Raw genomic sequence first — 22,643 nt, 5'->3', positions numbered from 1 at the left:
CGTGTATGGGCTTCAGGCAGGAGTCTTCATGCTTTTTGATGTATTTCAGAACTGCCGTTTCCTCTGCTTGGAGCAACAGTGATGTGGACAGGGCAGTACGGATTTCATTCTCTTACGTCTGCAAGCAGTGTCTGAACATCAGACACTGCTTGCAGTGTCTCCCTCAATCTGTGCAATGGCTACTGCTATAGGTTTCAGGAGTTTCAGGCTGCTTACCACTCTCTCCCAAGATACATCATCCAGGAGGATCCTCTTCATGGGGCTGTCCACATCGGCAGACTGTGATATGGCCATTTCTTGGAGAGACTCCTTCCCCTCCAGGAGACTGTCATACATGATGACACCACCACTCCAACGGGTGTTGCTGGGCAGCCTCAATGTGGTGCTCTTATTCTTCTCACTTTGCTTGGTGAGGTAGATTGCTGCTATAACTTGATGACCCTTCACATACCTAACCATTTCCTTGGCTCTCTTGTAGAGTGTATCCATTGTTTTCAGTGCCATGATGTCCTTGAGGAGCAGATTCAATGCATGAGCAGCACAGCCAATGTGTGTGATGTGAGGGTAGGACTCCTCCACTTTAGACCTAGCAGCCTCTATGGTCGCAGCATTGTCTGTCACCAGTGTGAATACCTTCTGTGGTCCAAGGTCATTGATGACTGCCTTCAGCTCATCTGCAATGTAGAGACCGGTGTGTCTGTTGTCCCTTGTGTCTGTGCTCTTGTAGAATACAGGTTGAGGGGTGGAGATGATGTACTTAGTTATTCCTTGCCCACGAACATTCGACCACCCATCAGAGATGATTGCAATAACGTCTGCTTTCTCTATGATTTGCTTGTCCTTCACTTGAACTCTGTTGAACTCTGCATCCAGCAAATTAGTAGATAAAGCATGTCTGTTTGGAGGGGTGTATGCTGGGCGAAGAACATTCAGAAATCTCTTCCAATACACATTGCCTGTGAGCATCAGAGGTGAACCAGTTGCATACACAGCTCGAGCAAGACAATCATCAGCATTTCTTTGACTACGTTCCTCCATTGAGTCAAATACACTTCTAATTCCAGGAGGACCATGAGCTGTTGCTATCGATAAGGTGTCTGATTCATCATTTTCACCTCAAATAGAAGTAGAGGGACTTTTGTCAGAGGTTGCTTGTTGTGAGCACTAAGGGAACTTTATGCACTTGGCCAGATGATTCTGCATCTTTGTTGCATTCTTCACATATATGATTTGGCACAGTATTTGCAAATGTACACAGCTTTTCCTTCTACATTAGCTGCAGTGAAATGTCTCCACACATCAGATAGTGCCCGTGGCATTTTCCTGTAAAGATTAGAAGAAAAAAAATGTTAAAAAAACAAATACAATTCCATGTACAGATTAATAGTTAAGCAGTTAGATTAAAACAACTCCTTTGTAAAATAAATGTTTTCACTTGAAACATGTATACATACATGTCCGTAGAGCTCCAAGACATGTATGGAAACAGGTGAATTAACACTCCTCAGTTAGTATGCTCAAGCCAGCTAAAACCCACATGGTACCAAAAACTAACTAGCAGAAATTGTTAAATTAGAAATTATTTAAACACACTTTGCTGTAGGCAACTATTTACTAGTTAACAAAAATCCCAGTATTGTAATCTAAACTTACCAGAAAGCATGTAGTCCTTGGCTCAGACAGCGTAGTAGTGTGGGCTCAATAGTATCTCATTAGTGTGCACGATCTTGAGAATCAGCTGTACATGTGATGGAAGAGTGCACTGCACATGTGATGGAAGAATGCACTGTGCATGCAGAGGGTTGCAATTACATTGAATTGGGGGTAGTTTAACCAAAACATGCCACAAGATCTAGAATTGACTTATGTGTATCCCACAAAAAAAGGTTCACTGTTATAAGCCAACATTTTTGATGAATTTAAGCAAAATTCCCAGGCTTAACTTCCTACGTAAAATTTTCGGAAATGTTCCAGAAATTTACTGGAATTTTGCAACCCTAGTCACTGCACAGCTATTTTCAGGTCTCTCCAAAGATGTTCGATCGGTTCAAGTCCGGGCTCTGGCTGGGCCAATCAAGGACATTCACAGACTTGTCCCAAAGCCACTCCTGCGTTGTCTTGGTTGTGTGCTTAGGGTCGATGTCATATTGGAAGGTGAACCTTCGTCTCAGTCTAACGTCCTGAGCGCTCTGGGGCAGGTTTTCATCAAGGATCTCTGTACTTTGTTTCGTTCATCTTTGCTTCCATCCTGACTGGTCTCCCAGTCCCTGTCGCTGAAAAACATCCCCCACAGCATGATGCTGCCACCACCATGCTTCACCGTAGGGATGGTGCCAGGTTTCCTCCAGACGTGACACTTGGCATTCAGGCCAAAGAGTTCAATCTTGGTTTCATCAGACCAGATAATCATGTTTCTCATAGTCTGAGAGTCTTTAGGTGCCGTTGGGAAAACTTCAAGCGGGCTGTCGTGTGCCTTTTACTGAGGAGTGGCTTATGTCTGGCCACTCTACCATAAAGGCCTGATTGGTGGAATGCTGCAGAGATGGTTGTCCTTCTGGAAGGTTCTCCCATCTCCACAGAGGAACTCTTGGAGCTCTGTCAGAGTGACCATCGGGTTCTTGGTCACTGATAGAATAATTTGTATGTTTTAGAATAATGACTAAAGTGTTCCACTCTGAAATAGTATGATAGCGTGAAATGTTTGAGAATCATGAGAAGATAAAACGAGGATGTGTGTAGATCTGTTAGAATTTTAATACTAGGGTATTATATTCTTTAGTAGAGATGTAAGCAGAGTGAAGTTGTAGAGTAGATAATAGAAAATCATTAGAGGTTTTCAAACCATGAGGGCCCCAACGGGGGAGGGGATGTGAAAGCCTTAAAGGATGGGACAAAATGTATGGTTCTTTGTGGTCAATGGAAAAGTTCTGGTTGTTTGAGCAGGGAGTGGTCTAAAGATAGGAATGTGTGTGTGTATTATAAAAGGACTGGGTCCTCATTTATGACTTTAGAGCTCTCATGAATAAAGATCTACGAACCTTTTTTATCAAATCTGAGACTTTGCCCAATTATTAGTGAACCCAGGGTCTTACAAACCTTGGTGAATTGGTCAAAGATTAAATGCATTATTGGGATTGAAAATTCTCGTGACAGTCACCTCCCTGACCAAGGCCCTTCTTCCCGATTGCTCAGTTTGGCCGGGTGGCCAGCTCTAGGAAGAGTCTTGGTGGTTCCAAACTTCTTCCATTTAAGAATGATGGAGGCCACTGTGTCCTTGGGGACTTTCAATGCTGCAGACATTTTTTGGTACACTTCCCGAGATCTGTGCCTCGACACAATCCTGTCTTGGAGCTCTACGGACAATTCCTTCGACCTCATGGCTTGGTTTTTGCGCTGAAACTTTTTATAGACAGGTGTGTCTTTTCAGAATCATGTCCAATCAATTTAATTTACCACAGGTGGACTCCAATCAAGTTGGAGAAATATCAAGGATGATCAATGGAAACAGGATGCACCTGAGCTCAATTTCGAGTCTCATTGCAAAGGGTCTGAATACTTATGTAAATAAGGTATTTCTGTGTTTTCTTTTTAATACATTATTTTTTTAAAATCCATTTCACAATAAGGCTGTGACGTAACAAAATGTGGAAAAAGTCAAGGGGTCTGAGTACTTTCAGAATGCACTGTGCACTTTCCTAATGCAATGTTTGGGTGGATGGATCAGAGGTTTGGATGTATGTGTGGGTGGATGGATTAGAGGGTTGGGTGGATCAGAGGGTGGATGGATCAGAGAGTTGGATTTGTGGGTGGATGGATCAGTGTTGGGTGGATCAGAGGGTGGATGGATTGGAGGGGTGGATGGATGGGTGGATGGATGGATCAGAGGGTTGGGTGGATCAGGGGGTGGATGGATCAGAGGGGTGGATGTGTGGGTGGATGGATCAGAGGGGTGGATGGATTAGAGGGGTGGATGGATGTGTGGATGGATCAGAGGGTTGGGTGGATCAGGGGGTGGATGGATCAGAGGGTTGGGTGGATCAGGGGTTGGATGGATTAGAGGGGTGGATGTGTGGGTGGATGGATCAGAGGGTTGGGTGGATCAGAGGGTGGATGGATTAGAGGGTGGATGGATCAGAGGGGTGGATGTGTGGGTGGATGGATCAGAGGGGTGGATGTGTGGGTGGATGGATCAGAGGGGTGGATGTGTGGATGGATGGATCAGAGGGGTGGATGTGTGGGTGGATGGATCAGAGGGGTGGATCAGAGGGTGGATGGATCAGAGGGTGGATGGATCAGAGGGGTGGATCAGAGGGTGGATGGATCAGAGGGGTGGATGTGTGGGTGGATGGATCAGAGGGTTGGATGGATTAGAGGGCTGGATGTGTGGGTGGATGGATCAGAGGGTTGGGTGGATCAGAGGGTGGATGGATTAGAGGGGTGGATGGATCAGAGGGGTGGATGTGTGGGTGGATGGATCAGAGGGGTGGATGGATCAGAGGGGTGGATGTGTGGATGGATGGATCAGAGGGGTGGATGTGTGGGTGGATGGATCAGAGGGGTGGATCAGAGGGGTGGATGGATCAGAGGGTGGATGGATCAGAGGGTGGATGGATCAGAGGGTGGATGGATTAGAGGGGTGGATGGATGTGTGGATGGATCAGAGGGTGGATGGATCAGAGGGGTGGATGTGTGGGTGGATGGATCAGAGGGGTGGATCAGAGGGTGGATGGATCAGAGGGTGGATGGATCAGAGGGGTGGATCAGAGGGGTGGATGTGTGGGTGGATGGATCAGAGGGTTGGATGGCTCAGAGGGTGGATGGACCAGAGGGTTGGGTGGATGTGTGGATGGATCAGGGGGTGGATGGATCAGAGGGGTGGATGTGTGGGTGGATGGATCAGAGGGGTGGATCAGGGGGTGGATGGATTAGAGGGGTGGATGGATGTGTGGATGGATCAGAGGGGTGGATGACTCAGAGAGGTGGATGGGCTGTATCTGTCTTTGGACAGTGACTTGTCTTTCTTTCTTTTCTTCAGCACATTGGGTGTGAAATTATACAATTACTCTGATGTTAGTCCAGACTGTCAGATATATTTGAGGGTATTTTCATCCTTATCGGGTGAACTGTTTATAAATGAAGCACTTTTTGCACATAGTTCGTCCCCCCCCCATTTTACACCACAGCGCCAAAACAACAACAAAAAATGTATTACTGTCCAAATACTTTTGGACCTCACTGTAGGTACTATCATAGTGGTACAGAATACCTTTCTTCAGATAATGAAGATGTGATGTGTGGAGGTATGTGTGTAGGAGGTTATGAACGTGTGTGGTTGATTAGAAGACATGCCTGTTAGTGTGGTAGTGTTAGCGTGCAAAACGTTAGGTGAAAGCACTTGGTGTTTGTATGTGTGTGTGTGTGACTGACCTTATCATTGTTGTAATAAGAGAGGTTCTCTCCATCAAACTTCACCCATCTTTTCTGAAAGACACAGTTTCTGAAAGCGAAAGAAGGAAAGTTGAAAAGCTGAAAGTAGTATGTATGTAAACAATTTAAAAAATGAAAAGTGTTGCTATGAACTACTACAGAACAGCATCTCCACCCAACCACAAGACAAGTTAAATCAAGTTCATTCTGTACAGTAGAATAGTATCATACACAAGCCTGCCATATGGTACAGTAAAACAGGTGCTGGTTATGCTGTTAAAATAAATGAATATTCAACATCTCAAACTACGGCAGTTTGACAACTCTATGCTAATCATGTGGTTTCAGAGGAAGGGCACACAAAAAAAAGGGGAAGTGACAGATTTCTTTTGTAAGAGGAACTATGAAAACGTAAACACGCAGAAAAATACAAATATAAAGCAACCGCTGGTTTGCTCTGAGGTTGTGAAAACTAAAATAAGGTTTGGTTTCTCACACCTAAACAGAAGAGGATGAGAACAGAAACAATAAGCTCTGTTTACCCACTTAAGGATTCTGGGTAGTCATTGGTCGAGTTCCTGCACGCCTACATTGCAGACGCATGCCAGATCTTACAACGCCTGGGTATTTAAAAGGTACACTATGCAGAAAATCGCTCCTTCATTTCCTGGTTGCTAAAATTCTAATAGTTTGTCTAATTTCAGTTTATGTGACAAAACAAGCAACGTATAGTGTATAGAATTATTCTATCATCTAAACCGCTCTGAAATATATTATAAATAACCCAAAATATTGTACTTTCAGCTGTTTAAAGCTGGTGTACAAAACCGAAAGACGTAAAAACAAAAACCAAGTCTGCCACAGGCAGTGTTAGTGTAACCTTTAATTTGACCTCTGCCAAAAGGTCTGGGCATTAATGGCACATGTGGTGTGCTTGCATAACTGCAAGGGTTGCTGGTTTAAACACTGGTCTGGTGGCTGTTGCCCTCTAATAGCTCAAATCAGTTTTGAACTAACTATTAAAGTATGTTAGAATTTACCATGGACAGTCAAAAGTAATTTTCTGTAGTTTTCAGAAGGTGAATAATTCAATTCATTGTGGCATTCTTACATTTAAGCAATAAGGCACGAGGGGGTGTGGTATATGGCCAATATACAACGGCTAAGGGCTGTTCTTAGCACAACGCAACAGAGTGCCTGGACACAACCCTTAGCCGTGATATATTGGCCATATACCACAAAGCCCCGAGATGTCTTATTGCTATTATAAACTGGCTACCAACCTATTTAGAGCAGTACAAATAAATGCTTTGTCATACCCGTGGTCAGCCAATAAGGATTCAGGGTACGAACCATCCAGTTTATAATGTAAAATATGACTAATTTCCAATTGAAAGCAAAGCAAAAGAAAACGGTTAAAAGTTAATTACTTTTGAAGGTCGTATACCTCAGCCATCAAGTCGAAACAAAAAGATCCCCCCTCGTACACTAGGGCCACATCTTACTTGTGCCTTTTACAGCTTGTAAATCCTACACATTTATATAATCTGGGTTTGGGGAGGGTGGGGCATTAACCCCTCCCCCCACCCCTACTGCTGTACCACTGGTGTTGGTTTTGAACTGATGTAGCTAGCTAGCTATGTTTTGTGGGAAAATGTAGGACTGGCATTTGGACGTGAGCTAGCTATCGTTATCTAGCTTCTGTGTCGAGCTGTTGTTGTCAGCTGTTTTATTCTGGTAGCTAATTAGATAGCTTTCAGCTGACTGGTGTTAGCTAGCTAGCTACAGAGGCTAGCTGCTGGACTTTGGACAAGAAACGTTAGCTAGATAAATTAGCTAGCTAATCAAAATATATTTTTGCATTTATTATCCTCAGCTTAAATACCACCATATAGCTAGCTAGCTACAGTAGCCTAGGTTTGTTCTCAGCCACTTCTTACAGCTGGCAGGATGTGGCAACTGTGTTGTTGCCGAGCAACTGAGTTGACCCAGTTAGAGCTCTGAGATTCGGCTGAAAAGATGTTAGAAATGCTACGAAAAGGCAGCACATCGTTGGTTCTTAACGGACGGAAATGTGCACGTGAGAGCGATTCAATTCTAAAAACGGTTGCACCTACAAACTTAGTCAATTTTTATTATTTTAATATTTTTTCACTTTAGTTTATTTCGTAAATATTTTCTTAACTCAATTTCTTAAACTGCATTGTTGGTTAAGGGCTTGTAAGTAAGCATTTCACGGTAAGGTCTACACATGTTGTGCGCATGTGACAAATTTGATTTGATTTGAATCCAAAATCTTTTAAATCCAAAAGGTCACTTAATGGACGCTATAGTCTAGTTTTAATCCGACATGTAGAATTTGAGCTAGGTAGACGCAGAAAACCCAATTGCTAACGACCCTGTTAAAAATCTGGTATGTTGTTCTCTGTAACAGCCGGACGGCACATGACGATAAGCAAGGAGGGTGTTGTGTACCTCCAATCAAGTTGATTTGTGAATTTTCATCGACATTGGTGTGATATTGGCTTAGATATGATGGTAGGTAGAATTAAATGTAACATTGAGCTTCAACTAATGCATACCATAATAGAATAGTATAATAGAACACTACTATATGATGTTCTATTTCATATATATGATGTTCTATTTCTATTTCTATTTCCTGTGGTCTTACCCTTGTGGTGAGAGCTTGTCCAGCCACCCCATCTTGAGTTTGGTCTTAGGGGCCCCGTAGAAGCAGGCGTAGGGGGAGATATTATCCGCGTGGTCTGCGGGTAACACGGGTAACGTATTCTTCACCAGACCACCCAGCGTGTCAAAGGGCTCCGAGTACAGGTCACACGCCACCATCGTCATGGGAACGACCTGGGAGAGGGTGGGGCCGGGCAGGGGGCCGGAGAGGAGAGGCTCCGGGGTCGCCGTAGCAGCATTAGGCCAAGGGTGATTGGATAGTTCCCAACTGGTGGTGCACTCCTCCACTATAGAGTAGTCATCTTCATAGAGGTTGTGGACCGTTGAAGTAGGTGGAGGGACCTGTGTCTTGTTGCTATTCCTGGACTCCTTGATCTTACCATGCTTCTTTCTGTGGGATATGGTGACGTTGAGTTGCAATTTATAAATTAAATTAAATTAAAATTAAATTAAAATCCAAATCAAATCAAATCTACATACATACATACATACATACATACATACATACATACATACATATCTCGCATGGAATAGCCTTCATTTCTCGTAACAAATATAGACTGACGAGTTTGAGAAGAAAGTTCTTTGTTTCTGGCCATTCTGAGCCTGTAATCGAACCCACAAATGCTGATGCACCAGATGCTCAACTAGTCTAAAGAAGGCCAGATTTATTTCTTCTTTAATCAAAAAAACAGTTTTCAGCTGTGCTAACATAATAATAAAGGGTTTTCTAATGATCAATTAGCCTTTTAAAATGATAAACTTGGATTAGCTAACACAACGTGGCATTGGAACACAGGAGTGATGGTTGCTGATAATGGGCCTCTGTACGCCTACGTAGATATTCCATTATTTTTTTTAATTTTTTTTTTAAATCAGCCGATGCCAGCTACAATAGTCATTTACAACATTAACAAACTCTACTGTATATCTGATCAATTTGATGTTATTTTAATGGAAGAAAAAAATATAAAAAAATATTTAAAAAAAAAAATATATATATATATACACACACACACACACACACACACACATACATACATACATACATACATACATACATACATACATACACACACACACACACACACACACACACACACACACACACACACACACACACACACACACACACACACACACACACACACAGTTGAAGTCGGAAGTTTACATACACTTAGGTTGGAGTCATTAAATCTCATTTTTCAACCTCCACAAATTTCTTGTTAACAAACTAGTGTTTTTGCAATTCGGTTAGGACATCTACTTTGTGCATCACACAACTAATTTTTCCAACAATTGTTTACAAACAGATTATTTCACTTATAATTCATTGTATCACAATTTCAGTGGGTAAGAAGTTTACATACACTAAGTTGACTGTACCTTTAAACAGCTTGGAAAATTCCAGAAAATTATGTCATGGCTTTAGAAGCTTCTGATAGGCTAATTGACATCATTTAAGTCAATTGGAGGTGTACCTGTGTATGTATTTCAAGGCCTACCTTCAAACTCAGTGCCTCTTTTCTTGACATCATGGGGAAATTAATCTGTCTGTAAACAATTGTTGGAAAGATTACTTGTGTCATGCACAAAGTAGATGTCTTAACCGACTTGCCAAAACTATAGTTTTTTAATAAGAAATTTGTGGAGTGGTTGAAAAACAAGTTTTAATGACTCCAACCTAAGTGTATGTAAACTTCCGACTTCAACTGTATATATCAATCTATTTAAACTCAGCAAAAAAAGAAACGTCCCTTTTTCAGGACCTTGTCTTTCAAAGATAATTCATAAAAATCCAAATAACTTCACAGATCTTCATTGTAAATGGTTTAAACACTTTTTCCCATGCTTAAACACTTTTTCCCAAACAATTCATGAACATGCACCTGTGGAACGGTCGTTAAGACACTAACAGCTTACAGACGGTAGGCAATTAAGGTCACAGTTAAGAAATCCTAGGGCACTAAAGAGGCCTTTCTATTGACTCTGAAAAACACCAAAAGAAAGATGCCCAAGGTCCCTGCTCATCTGCATGAACGTGCTTTAGGCATGCTGCAAGGAGGCATTAAGACTGCAGATGTGGCCAGGGCAATAAAATGTCCATGCTATGAGACGTCTAAGACAGTGCTACAGGGAGACAAGACGGACAGTTGATCGTCCTCGCATTTTCAGACCACGTGTAACAACAACTGCACAGGATCGGTACATCCGAACATCACACCTGCGGGACAGGTCCAGGATGTCAACAACAACTGCACGAGTTACACCAGGAACTCACAATCCCTCCATCAGTGCTTACTGTCCCCAATAGGCTGAGAGAGGCTGGACTGAGGGATTGTAGGCCTGTTGAAAGGCAGGTCCTCACCAGACATCACCGGCAACAACATCGCCTATGGGTACAAACCCACCGTCGCTGGACCAGACAGGACTGGCAAAAAGTGTTCTTCACTGACGAGTTGCGGTTTTGTCTCACCAGTGGTGATGGTCGGATTCGCATTTATCGTCGAAGGAATGGGCTTTTCACCGAGGTCTGTACTCTGGAGCGGGATCGATTTCGAGGTGGAGGGTCCGTCATGGTCTGGGGCGGTGTGTCACAGCATCATCGGACTGAGCTTGTCGTCATTGCAGGAAATCTCAACGCTGTGCATTACAGGGAAGACATCCTCCCTCATGTGGTACCCTTCCTGCAGGCTCATCCTGACATGACCCTCCAGCATGACAATGCCACCAGCCATACTGCTCGTTCTGTGCATGATTTCCTGCAAGACAGGAATGTCATTGTTCTGCCATGGCCAGAGAAGAGCCCGGATCTCAATCCCATTGAGCACGTCTGGAACCTGTTGGATCGGAGGATGAGGGCTAGGGCCATTCCCACCAGAAATGTCTGGGAACTTGCAGGTGCTTTGGTGGAAGAGTGGGGTAACATCTCACAGCAAGAACTGGCAAATCTGGTGCAGTCCATGAGGAGGAGATGCACTGCAGTACTTAATGTAGCTGGTGGTCACACCAGATACTGACTGTTACTTTTGATTTTGACCCCCCCCTTGTTCAGCGACACATCATTCCATTTCTGTTAGTCACATGTCTGTGGAACTTGTTCAGTTTATGTCTCAGTTGTTGAATCTTATGTTCATACAAATATTTACACATGTTAAGTTCGCAGAAATTAAACGCAGTTGACAGTAAGAGGACGTTTATTTTATATATATCAAATCAATCAATATTTATATACACAATCAATCTATGTATATCAATCAATCAATAATATTTGTGTAAAGATTTTTACAAATGCTACTTGTGTTACATTTGTGTAATACTTTCGCATTTGTAAAAATGTAATTACAATTTGGTTTAGCTTTATTTGGTGCAATACTATATGGCTACTGTACAGACTACTGAAGCAGGGTTTAGCAACCATGCCAATTTCAGTAGTTAAACGCCTTCCTCTTTTGAAATACTGTTTGACTATTTGTGGCCTAAGCAAAGGTAGTCTTTACAGTTAGGCACAACTATTGTGTATCAGAGTGACCCTCATCTTACCTCAGCTTCTTCTGCTTGAGATTCTCTTTGATTTCTTTCTTGAACGGTTCTTTAGTACCCTGGTCCTGAGACAGAAGAACACAGATTAGTCATCAAGGCACACAAGGGCACTTTCAAAACAGGCATTATTAGACTGATAGCATAGTGGCTAGGTTAGCTTAGCGGCTAGGCTAGCAGGTGACATTTCTATTAACCTCAGAGGCCAAAGTGAAACTGATTGAGCCTCAAGTTTACTCTCAATTTGCTCAAGTTTACTCTCAATTTGCAGTGAAAGAAGAGACAGGGGGAAGTGGATGTGTGTGTGTGGGCAGACAAATAGAAAAAAGAACTGGATAGTCAGTTTCTCTCTTAGCTTCTTAGCTACTTCCACAATCTCAAAACAGTGAACATTTCAAGATTCTGAGAATAGGTACTCTGTAAAAGGGGTAACAATTAACACAAAGAAAAGAAGAATATGACTTAGCACCTATTCCTGCCAAAATAACTCACTTGGCACAGGTGGGGCCTACCAGGCTCTGATCAGCCTCCCCGTGACCAAATCTCTCTGGAGTTCTTGTTATCATTGCCTGGCTGTAAATAATGTTCTTATATTGAATGTAATCAATACAACTGTAGGTCTAAGTGCTTATTAGTAGTGGACCTATTTGGGTTCATATACAACTTCAGTTTCTAAAGTATTTCACCTTACCAGTATGTTCTCTGGGTTGTTGTATAGGAAGGTTTCTCCATAAGGAACAATGGGAGACAACGTTCTTTGCAGTGGGGCTAGAGTAGAGAGAAGGACACACATAAAACATTATCATTAGTTCTCACAGACAAATGTGCATGGTATAGGTCTACATACTGTTGTTGCACCACATAACCATAACACTTGAATGCATCCTCCCCTCAGAGTTCCGCGTAAAATGTTGAAGCATATTCCTACCTTCTCCCCTCCTCCTCACTCTGTCATCTCCCTCCCCTCCCTCCAGCGTCTCCCCTCCTCCTCCCTCTCTCTTCTCCCCTCCTCCTCCTTCTCCTCCCTCCCTCTTCTCCCCCTCTTCTCCCTCCCTCTTCTCCCTCTGTCATCTCCCCTCCTCTTCCCTCCGTCATCTCCCCTCCTCCTTCCTCTCTCTTCTCCCTCCCTCCCTCTTCTCCTCCCTTCTCTCTCCGTCATCTCCCCTCCTCCCTGTCTTCTCCCCTCCTCCTCCCTCCGTCGTCTCCCCTCCTCCTCCCTCTCTCTTCTCCCTCCCTGTCATCTCCCCTCCTCCTCCCTCTCCCTTCTCCCTCCCCGTCGTCTCCCCTCCCTCTCTCTCTCTCTTCTCCCTCCCTGTCATCTCCCCTCCTCCTCTACAAAAGTGCAAAAAACTTGTTCTCCCTTTCTCAGACAGACACTAGCCAAACCAAGGACGTTCCTTGGCCCTGTGTGAGGCCCAATGGGGACCTCAGCCGAGGAGGGAGGCAAGGGGAGGAAGTGTGAGACCACCCAGACACCATCACTCTGTAGACCCGGGGCGACCCGGTGTGGGCCACCGCCTGTCACAGTGACAAATAACATCGCCCATCTCCTGGGGACAGCATGGGCCGGCAGACATCCCCCGGCGGACGGACACACACATACCTACACAAACAGCCAAACACATACATAGACACGAGCTACTAGATAGGCCATCGAGACAAGGCACTGGGAGATAGTAGGACCTGGTGGCTGTGTTTCTATGTTGAAGAGGAACACACTATCACACCCTTATCTCTATGGACAGGTCTGATGTCTGAGAGACAGTAGGGTCGTTTATCACTATCTATTGGGCTGAGAGAAAGAGAGAAAGAGGGGGAGAGAGAAAGGGAGAGAAAGGGGGGGAGAGAAAGAAAGGGAGAGAGAGAGACAGAAAGGGGGGAGAGAGACAGAGAAAGGGGCGGAGAGAGAGACAGAGAAACCAAGTAAATTGAATAGAGGAGGAAAAGTAGAGGTAGGAACTAGGAAGAAAGAGGGGGGGAAGTTGTATTTATTGTTGGAAGGAAAGAGACAGATCCACTTTCTATGTTGAAGAGGAACACACTATCACACCCTTATCTCTATGGACAGGTCTGATGTCTGAGAGACAGTAGGGTCATCTATCACTATCTATTGGGCTGAGAGAAAGAGGGGGAGAGAGAGACAGAGAAAGGGGGGAGAGAGAGACAGAGAAAGGGGGGGAGAGAGAGACAGAGAAAGGGGGGGAGAGAGAGATACAGATCCACTTTCTATGTTGAAGAGGAACACACTATCACACCCTTATCTCTATGGACAGGTCTGATGTCTGAGAGACAGTAGGGTCGTTTATCACGATCTATTGGGGAGGGGAGGGGGGGGGAGAGAGACCAAGTACATTTAATAGAGGAGGAAAAGTAGACGTAGGAACTAGGAAGAAAGAGGGGGGGAAGTTGTATTTACTGTATATACTGTTGGAAGGAAAGAATCAGATCCCCTTTCAACAGATATGGGAGCCACCATAGACAGAGGGTGGCATCAACACAGACCTCACAACACATTGCATGTATCATTAAAGGTCAATTTGCCAACAAAGTTAAACAACTTCTGGAGTTAAGAGACTGAAGCAGGATAGAAACTAGGCCTCACTGGCACCACTACGCAAAAGCACCCTCAAAACGGTACGTTGGTTCACCCCGTGATGAATCTAAAACACACTCCCTCTTTCTCTCTCCCTTTTCCCCTCTTCCCCCATTTTTTCATCAGGGCAAACAATAGTAGTGCCTGCTGACTCGATAATATAAAATATTCAAGGAAGAGCTAAAATAGGATTTGTTGCTAGGAGACCTTTCTGGTTGCCGTTTGCACCGCCGGGAACCTGGGCGCAGGGAAGGTGTTCAAGGTCGGTTGTGGATGTTAGCGGCGGCAAGCTCCTGAGGAGGGAAAAGAATGGAATAAACTTTATTAGAACGCTGTCTGACACACAAGGGATCAGGAAAACCACATATACACACATGCCTTTGAGTTAACACTAGAAAGGATATGTTCCCTAAATGTGACCCGATTCAGGACACTAGGTGTACATCGCAAGTCACGACTTAACAGGAGAGCCGTTTGAAAGTAAAAAGAGCCGTTTGCTGTTCTAGTTAGAGCCTAATGTTAGCTAGCTAACATTGAACATGGTTGGTTAGCTCCCAGCACTGTGGCATTGTTGTCACTGTTCATTGTTGGTTGACTAGCTAACGTTAGCTGGCTGGCTCGTTAGCTAACGTTATGCACCGTGTGTGAACTTAAACGTTGTTTACCTAGCTAGGTACTTTGTTTACCTAGCTAGCAAGCTATATATATTTTAGTTTTTTTTGGTGATCAGCTTTAATATTGCAGAAAGATTGTTGCTTCCATCAATGTAACTGTCTGCATCATTTCCAATCTCCCATATATTATTTGGGTAAATATATATATATCCATACTTTTAAAAATAATATACCTTTATTATTCCCTGCAAAACCTACCACCCCTCCCCCAATTGGAGTAAACTAATAAACAAAAACACGTAGGCTTCTACCTTCAGTTTATACATATTATACACATTTACAGACACAATCTATTTTACAATAGTTATATTGTGTTTGTTTTTAGTCCTTCCTCTATTTCTGAAGTCCATCCAGTTTGATTTCTATTTGTAAATGTGCAATTTCACAATAGTTCTGAAATTATATACATTTTACAGACCCCATATGTTTTACATTGGTTATCTTGTTGTTGTTAGTCCCAACCCCCAGCTCCATTCAACCCCTCCATTCTATCTCTTAGCACCATCCTTTTTGGATTTCTATTTGCCATATATTGTTCAACTGTGCTATGATGCTTCACAAAAGTACTGAACCTATCTATTTTCATAACTTCTACAGATTGTAAATTAAAGAAACATTTTTGCTAAAATAATTATTATATTATTGATTGATTATGACTTTTCAAGTCACCCAGTATTGCTATCTGCAGCGTTAGTTCTAGGTAAAGGTTGCAATTCTTCAGCCATTCCTGGACCTGTGACCAAAAACGAGCTACATATGGACAGTACCAAATAAATTATCTAATGACTCTGCTTTCTCACAGCAAAATCTGCAGAGCTGGGAAGATTGTATCCCCCACACACACATATATATATAAATATATAACATTCTATTGGTTGCAAGAATTTTGTATATTAATTTCAATTGAAAAATGTTAAGTTTTCAATCCGGCATTGTTTTGCATGTCAATTCATAAACCATGTGCCATGGAATAGGTACATCAAAAATCTCTTCCCAACTATTTTGCAATTTATATGGCACAGCTGTAATTTTTTTGGTCCTTAAATGAAAATGGTATACGTTTTTATTGTCACACTTTTCTTTAACAATTTTTGGTCTTTAATGCAGGGCCGACAGAAAAGTTCCTTACTTTTTCCCCTTCTACTTGCCTCTTCCATTTTTGTGGAAATGCTGCAATTAGTTGGTTGTAATTTTGGGTAGAGCAGACATTTCCATATGTCTGTGTTAGCTGCATATGTGACATAACTCCACCAATCCTATTTATGATATCATTTATAAAAATTATACCTTTATTTTTTACTTTTTTTAATCAATTCGTATATTTGAGTTTAACCACAATATTTGTTGTATTATTTGTTCTGTCTTTTCAGGTGGATTAAACTGAAATTGCAACCAACTTTCTAAGGCTTGTTTAAAACATAACGATATTTTGTAGACGATTTAGTTTTCAAACAACCGAAAGTGAGCAGTTGTAATCTGAATAAAGGGAAAAAGGCCATTCTTGAACATGGGGTGATTATACACTGCTCAAAAAAAATAAAGGGAACACTAAAATAACACATCCTAGATCTGAATGAATGAAATAATCTTATTAAATACTTTTATCTTTACATAGTTGAATGTGCTGACAACAAAATCACACAAAAATAATCAATGGAAATCCAATTTATCAACCCATGGAGGTCTGGATTTGGAGTCACACTCAAAATTAAAGTGGAAAACCACACTACAGGCTGATCCAACTTTGATGTAATGTCCTTAAAAGAAGTCAAAATGAGGCTCAGTAGTGTGTGTGGCCTCCACGTGCCTGTATGACCTCCCTACAACGCTTGGGCATGCTCCTGATGAGGTGGCGGATGGTCTCCTGAGGGATCTCCTCCCAGACCTGGACTAAAGCATCCGCCAACTCCTGGACAGTCTGTGGTGCAACGTGGCGTTGGTGGATGGAGCGAGACATGATGTCCCAGATGTGCTCAATTGGATTCAGGTCTGGGGAACAGGCGGGCCAGTCCATAGCATCAAAACCTTCCTCTTGCAGGAAGTGCTGACACACTCCAGCCACATGAGGTCTAGCATTGTCTTGCATTAGGAGGAACCCAGGGCCAACCGCACCAGCATATGGTCTCACAAGGGGTCTGAGGATCTCATCTCGGTACCTAATTGCAGTCATGCTACCTCTGGCGAGCACATGGAGGGCTGTGCGGCCCCCCAAAGAAATGCCACCCCACACCATGACTGACCCACCGCCAAACCGGTCATGCTGGAGGATGTTGCAGGCAGCAGAACGTTCTCCACGGCGTCTCCAGACTGTCACGTCTGTCACATGTGCTCAGTGTGAACCTGCTTTCATCTGTGAAGACCACAGGGCACCAGTGGCGAATTTGCCAATCTTGGTGTTCTCTGGCAAATGCCAAACGTCCTGCACGGTGTTGGGCTGTAAGCACAACCCCCACCTGTGGACGTCGGGCCCTCATGGAGTCTGTTTCTGACCGTTTGAGCAGACACATGCACATTTGTGGCCTGCTGGAGGTCATTTTGCAGGGCTCTGGCAGTGCTCCTCCTTGCACAAAGGCGGAGGTAGCGGTCCTGCTGCTGGGTTGTTGCCCTCCTACAGCCTCCTCCACGTCTCCTGATGTACTGGCCTGTCTCCTGGTAGCGCCTCCATGCTCTGGACACTACGCTGACAGACACAGCAAACCTTCTTGCCACAGCTCACATTGATGTGCCATCCTGGATGAGCTGCACTACCTGAGCCACTTGTGTGGGTTGTAGACTCCGTCTCATGCTACCACTAGAGTGAAAGCACCGCCAGCATTCAAAAGTGACCAAAACATCAGCCAGGAAGCATAGGAACTGAGAAGTGGTCTGTGGTTACCACCTGCAGAACCACTCCTTTATTGGGGGTGTCTTGCTAATTGCCGATAATTACCACCTGTTGTCTATTCCATTTGCACAACAGCATGTGCAATTTATTGTCAATCAGTGTTGCTTCCTAAGTGGACAGTTTGATTTCACAGAAGTGTGATTTACTTGGAGTTACATTGTGTTGTTTAAGTGTTCCCTTTATTTTTTTGAGCAGTATATATATATATATATATATATATTTTTAAATACTGTTCCTTATTTTCCATAATTAGCTATTAATATTTGTAGTAATGTAGGCAATTTATGCAAAGGATTTTACATCTCACTAGTCTCGCCATTACCAAAATTAAATTTTTACCTTTATTTACATTATGGTAAGCAATTATTATATTAGCAAACAATTATTGTGAATCATCCTAAATTGTCCCTAACAACTTTCACTCCCTCGCAACAGGTGTGGGATACACACACAACTTTCAAAGCAGAATAACTTTCCCAATGTTCCTCAAATGCAGTGTACGATACATCAATTTGTAGCTCCGAGTCTCTAATTTTATATAATGTAAAAAACACAATTTGAAATTTTGCTATATAAGACCGAATCCAGGCTGTGAGTCACAAATGGCTATTGCTGATTGTCGCCAGTACTCACATGAGGAACGTGTGGAGCTGCCCTTATTCTAGTCAAGTAAGATTTAACCAATAAGGCATGAGGGGGTGTGGTATAAGGCCAATATACCACAGCTAAGGGATGTTCTTAACCATGACGCAACACAGAGTGCCTGGATACAGCCCTTAGCCTATTGCTATTATAAACTAGTTTCCAAAGTAATTAGAGAAGTAAAAATATGTTTTCTGTCAGCCAATCAGCATTCTGGGCTCAAACCACCCAGTTTATATTCTCAAACAGAGCCCATCCGCACAATGTTGAGAGTTGTTTGGCAAAATAACTCAATCTGCTCTCTTAGCAATCAAAAAGTGGTACACTCTGTTATCTTCTTTGTCAATGCACGCTGCACTGGTCATCAATCTATTCATTCTCCATTTGACAATTGATAATATTGTCACCCATCAGCCTTTTGTCAATGTATTCTTGTTTTTAGGCCACATCTATTACTATATGTGTGAAATTAGTTTCCATATAGGTTAGGTCTTATTTTAGTATTTACAGTCTACATACTTCTGGATCAATTAATTCAATGTTCTGATTGATTACAATTTACATTTGGTGTCCTGAGGTTATATGACCTATTTTAACATAATGATTTATTTACCCAATTGAAATATCAAATGGTCAGAAAGAGTGTCGTAGCCATTCCAGTAATTATGGAATCCGGCGCTCTGAGTGTTTGTCTCCTAAACCGTTACAGAAAGATGGGCGTATGATGCATGTCACTAATTCACAGGAGAGGCATTTGAACTTAAGCGTTTTTTTCATCAAAATGTGTTTTTTTTGTTTTGTTACTGCAGAAATGCCTTCTTGAACATGTGAACTTTCATGTGCCTTAATAACAATCTTGTATGAAATCTGTAAATATAAATAAAATGTGAAATCACAAATCTGACACAGAGAAAATACAACATCTTGCCTAGCCATGATAATGAGGGGGTCTGGGACATTCACGAGAAACAGAGTCCATTCTATCACTCAAGTCTTCTCTGTCAAATGGCACATCCTGCTCTCTGCTACCGCGGATATTTGAAAGATCCATTGTATTTACTTCTATTTTCGTCATGGACAACATGCAAAGTGTAGCTACAGCTTTCAATACCAGTGTTGTCAACACAGCTGCTGGTATCGACACAGCTCTGTCTTCTGTGGGGAAAGCACTCTGGACTGGTTGAAGCCGACTGGGAAGGATTATTAAGCGTTTCAGTTAAACATACCAAGATAGCTACACATTTTATTGTCTCAACTGTATCAAAGTTGTTTTATTTTCTAGCTATTGTTAGCTATATAGCTAGCTCCTAGACAGTTGCATAGAAGTGATTAGCACTTGTAGCTTGCCTCGTCAGTGTTTACAGATGACTCGTTGTGGGATGAAGCAACGTTAAGACAGCTAGCTGAGCTGGCCAACTGCATTCTACTGTTAATGTTCATTACTGATGAGTTAAGGCATCCGTGAAATAATTATAATCGTTTTAAATGTTAGCCAGTTTGTCATGTTTAACTAGCTAGCTACCTAAAGTAGCCACTGTGGTGCGAATGCTAATCAATTAGCAAGTTAATCAAACCCCACGTTAAGTTATAGGTTATACATGAGTTACATAAGTTATACATGCCAAGTTGGCTAGCTAGCTAGCCCTAATAAAATGTTAGCTATTAGGTTATAGATTGAGGTAGTTTTTTTGCATGTTCAAATGAATTAAATGAATACCATTTACATCTAGCCAGTTGGTAATTATGAAGCTACATTTTTGCTAAGTCTAGCTAGTTATCTTGTGTCTGCATTGCCATTGTTGGGCTGTAAGTGTAACAGTGTAGGTCCCGTCCCTCTCTTCGCCCCAACCCGGGCTCGAACCAGGGACCCTTGCACACATGAACAACTGACACCCACCGAAGCATCGTTACCCATCGCGCAACAAAAGCCGCGGCCCTTGCCTCTCAGAGCGAGTGACGTCACCGATTGAAACGCTATTAGCGCGCACCACCGCTAACGAACCATTTCACATCGGTTACATAAGCAGGTTAAGTGTGTACAGGACATTAATTAATTCATGTTTTAACCTCTTTTTCTGGAATTTGTCTTTCAGCATAAACCTGCTCTCTGCCTCAAGGGTGAACAAGCAACACTTCAGGAATGTTGTGCTTTGAGCTTATTGCTTTGACTTGAGGGTCAATGAATGTTATTTCTGGTATGCAAGGTTTTGAATATCCTGTCTATTTTTAGTCTGCTTTCCTCCTTTACAGCTTCAACAGTCTGGAGCCTGGTGTTGTTGTGGCCAAGGAGCTTTCTCTAATATATTGAACCCGGCTTCAGCTGCTGTGCAACGTTGACGTCCTTCCTCCCAGAGATGTGAAAGCATCCCTCGGACTGTACACAACCTGGCAAACATATTTTGTAGAAGCTCAGGACTTTTGCGATGAAAAGGACATGTCCTTCTCCAAAGGGCAGGACAGAAATATGCTCTCAGGCTAAGCCTTTATGTTTTTCCCCTACCTTCAGCACCTGAAGTTAAAGTATATTATTGTTGAAATCTTTTCTTTGTTTTTTTTTTAAGCACTACCTCACTGCTTTAGCACATGGCCACATTCACGTGGTCCAATGTAAATTATTTAAGAGATATTTAAATATATTTAAGCTCTAAGGCTTTAGAGGTTATGAACGACGCTAAATGGGCGTAATCAAAGAGCAGCACTGTGGCTGGTCAATGTGAAAGGTTATATTTATTATACAACCATAGGCAATATAATACTGTAAATGGTTTGCCTAAATGGGTAACTTGGTGAGACAATGTTCAGAGAATCCCTTTGGCAATTTGGTAAAATTATTCCTTTTCTAAATATGTTTCCCAACGATTAATGTAGAGCAAGTGTGAAAATCACAGCAAAATGTTTTAATGCCTTTTTCTTCTAAATGGGATTCTAAGTATCACCTTTTACAGCTGCATTACTTCCCCATGTTTCCTCTAACTACAGTGTATGATATGTAATTTAGAAGCTCTGAGTCTGTACTTTTATCCAATGTAAAAAAACACCATTGAAATTTTGGAACACAAGACTGAAAAGAGATGGTGGGTCATCTATGAGAAAGTGCTAAAGTTTCAAAACATAAATCAACTGTATACACATCCATTGATCACTTAATATTATAACAGACTTATCAATACGTTATAGACAGATGAGAGATGCCTACCAGTCCAGTGGGGGTAGGATGACCTGGTCAGGAATCCCAGGGACCGGCCGGTGCCTCAGTCTGTAGGAACGAGTGGGCCGGGGGCCCTTGGCTGGTGTCTTCAAGCTGGGGCCCATCTCATAGATCACATTATCCACCATCTTCCCCTGGTAAACCTCTTGGTTTTTCCCAGAGAGGACGTGGTCAGGCCTGATCTCCTCAGAGGAGATCTCACAATCAGAAGGCACCTCTCCAGAGTGGGACGAGACGGAGAGGGAGTCACAGCTGCCAGATGTGGAGTTCGAAGCTGAGGAAGTGGTGCGTACGTTACGAGGGTCACGCGGTATCGGCCGAGGTGGTCTCAGAGGCCCCTTTATAGAAGTGCTAGTGTTCTCTTCTGTCTCTTCAATCCCTAAGCCAACCCCAGGGTGTAGGGTCTGCCTCCCTTCCCATCTTGCCTGCTCTACCCTCTCACTAGGCTGGCAGGAAGTCACCCTTTTCTTATTTGTCATGAAGATGTGTCTGGGTTGGGGGAGGGGCTTTCTCTTTTCCCCCTCCTTTTCCCCTTCCCCCTGCTCTTCCACTGCCAATCTTAGGGCTTCCAAACTACATAGGATCCGTCTACGGTGGCCTGTAGGGAACACTCGGAGCTCCAGGAGGCGATTTTCAGTGAGCCCCCTGCAGTCTTCCAGGCACTGGAAGCCCCCCAGGTGAAATCCGTCAGCGTACTGGGGCAGATGCAGGCTGGTCAGCCAGTCTAGGATCTCCTCTCTGGGGTCAGTGGGATTTGACATGGTGGGTGTTTGGTGGTGGTCTAGATCAACACCAGAGAAGAGTTGATGATGGCTCTAAGGCAGATTAGCATTAGTGAAAGTGTTGGGTGGGGGAAGGTTTGGTGTTTTTTTCTGAGGATAGAAACAAGAGGGATACAATTAAGAATGTATTATGCCTCTGACAGTTGGTAGCTAATGTATCTGCATCTAATATCCCGAAGGGGGAAAAAATCATGATGTTTCC

The 22,643-nt window shown here is 42.9% G+C and overlaps 1 protein-coding gene across 1 annotated transcript in view; it reads right to left on the bottom strand.

Annotated features, from left to right (window-relative positions):
• The window catches only part of arap2 (ArfGAP with RhoGAP domain, ankyrin repeat and PH domain 2), a 187,971-nt gene extending 165,551 nt beyond the window's left edge, over positions 1-22,420 (bottom strand). Inside the window, exons 1-6 of the mRNA XM_045721480.1 lie at positions 21,648-22,420; positions 14,459-14,544; positions 12,350-12,426; positions 11,662-11,726; positions 8,102-8,509; positions 5,428-5,497 (exon numbers count right to left, since the gene is read on the bottom strand). Coding sequence (XP_045577436.1) covers positions 5,428-5,497; positions 8,102-8,509; positions 11,662-11,726; positions 12,350-12,426; positions 14,459-14,544; positions 21,648-22,420 — 1,479 coding nt within the window. The remainder of the gene's footprint in view (positions 1-5,427; positions 5,498-8,101; positions 8,510-11,661; positions 11,727-12,349; positions 12,427-14,458; positions 14,545-21,647) is intronic.
• Between the last annotated feature and the right edge of the window lie 223 nt (positions 22,421-22,643).

The sequence above is a fragment of the Salmo salar genome, chromosome ssa07 (genome assembly GCF_905237065.1).
Source record: "Salmo salar chromosome ssa07, Ssal_v3.1, whole genome shotgun sequence".
NCBI lineage: Eukaryota > Metazoa > Chordata > Actinopteri > Salmoniformes > Salmonidae > Salmo > Salmo salar.
Note: the sequence above shows the minus strand (reverse complement) of the source record. Positions and strands in the feature narration are given on the sequence as shown.